The sequence below is a fragment of the Eimeria mitis genome, genomic scaffold, assembly GCF_000499745.2.
Source record: "Eimeria mitis Houghton genomic scaffold, Emh_scaff4238, whole genome shotgun sequence".
Classification (NCBI taxonomy): Eukaryota; Apicomplexa; class Conoidasida; order Eucoccidiorida; family Eimeriidae; genus Eimeria; species Eimeria mitis.
Window position 1 is genome coordinate 1,316 of NW_013572562.1, and position 872 is coordinate 2,187.

The 872-nt window shown below is 47.0% G+C and overlaps 1 protein-coding gene across 1 annotated transcript in view; it reads right to left on the reverse strand.

Annotated features, from left to right (window-relative positions):
• Positions 1 to 40: 40 nt before the first annotated feature.
• Positions 41 to 872, reverse strand: part of EMH_0073650 (uncharacterized protein) — a gene marked incomplete at both ends in the record, with an annotated part of 1,805 nt that continues 973 nt past the window's right edge. The window contains 4 exon segments of the mRNA XM_013499357.1: positions 41 to 81; positions 223 to 312; positions 487 to 559; positions 675 to 752. Of these exon segments, the coding sequence (XP_013354811.1) occupies positions 41 to 81; positions 223 to 312; positions 487 to 559; positions 675 to 752 (282 nt within the window).

Genomic DNA, 872 nt, shown 5'->3' on the forward strand with positions numbered 1-872 from the left:
CTGCTATAGTGCGCGCCGAATCGACACCCCGTTACCTAAATCATTGACCTACCATTAAGTCAAAATCTGGGGCCTTTGAAGCTGAGCAGCAGCAAAAATAAGATGAGCCCCACGCAAATGCGTTAATGGTAGCTAATACACGTGAACTGGCAACATCTTGTCTGTACGGTCACTGAATCATAGAAAAAAAGCGGGAGTATAATTTGTCCCCTTAGAACTCACCGTAGACTTCTAGCCGAACTCCGCCTTTGCTGTTCACGCCTTTTGGCTTCTCCATCTCAAACACCAATCGAGTTGTTTCGCCGTTTGGTACTGCAGTCACATCGCCAAATATCTGCAAGCTCAAGATTCCCTCAAAGTTCACTGTGGTAAAATGGCATATACAAGGTTTCCAAATAACAAGTTGAACAAACACTAAGAAAATACTACGAGGAGAGTCGCCACAAAGCTGAAACATCTGCTTGACTGTTCCCGTGGAGCGCTCACTGCCTGTGTCTTCCGCTTCAGCCAGCACAGCCAAAATCATCTCTTCAGCTACACATGCTACATCGCGTTTCAACTGCGCGCACACAAATGAATTGTCATAAAACAGTGTTAGGCAGCATGGCGGCGGGGACATACGCTGCCTAGGTACACATATAGCTGCAAGGTGGGCAAGGGGTTGCTTATCTGACATGACGATAGTCCACGCCAGAAACGAGGGCATGAAACTCCTGCATCAGAAAATCTAGTATGGTCGACTTCTGGAAGGACTGCGCACAGACGAACGCACCCTTGTTTTCAAGTAGGTCAATGGCTGTTTGCTCATGCATTTAAGCTAGATTTCGGGAGGGAAGTACCTATGAAAAGAGCTGGGAATCAAGCAACTCACA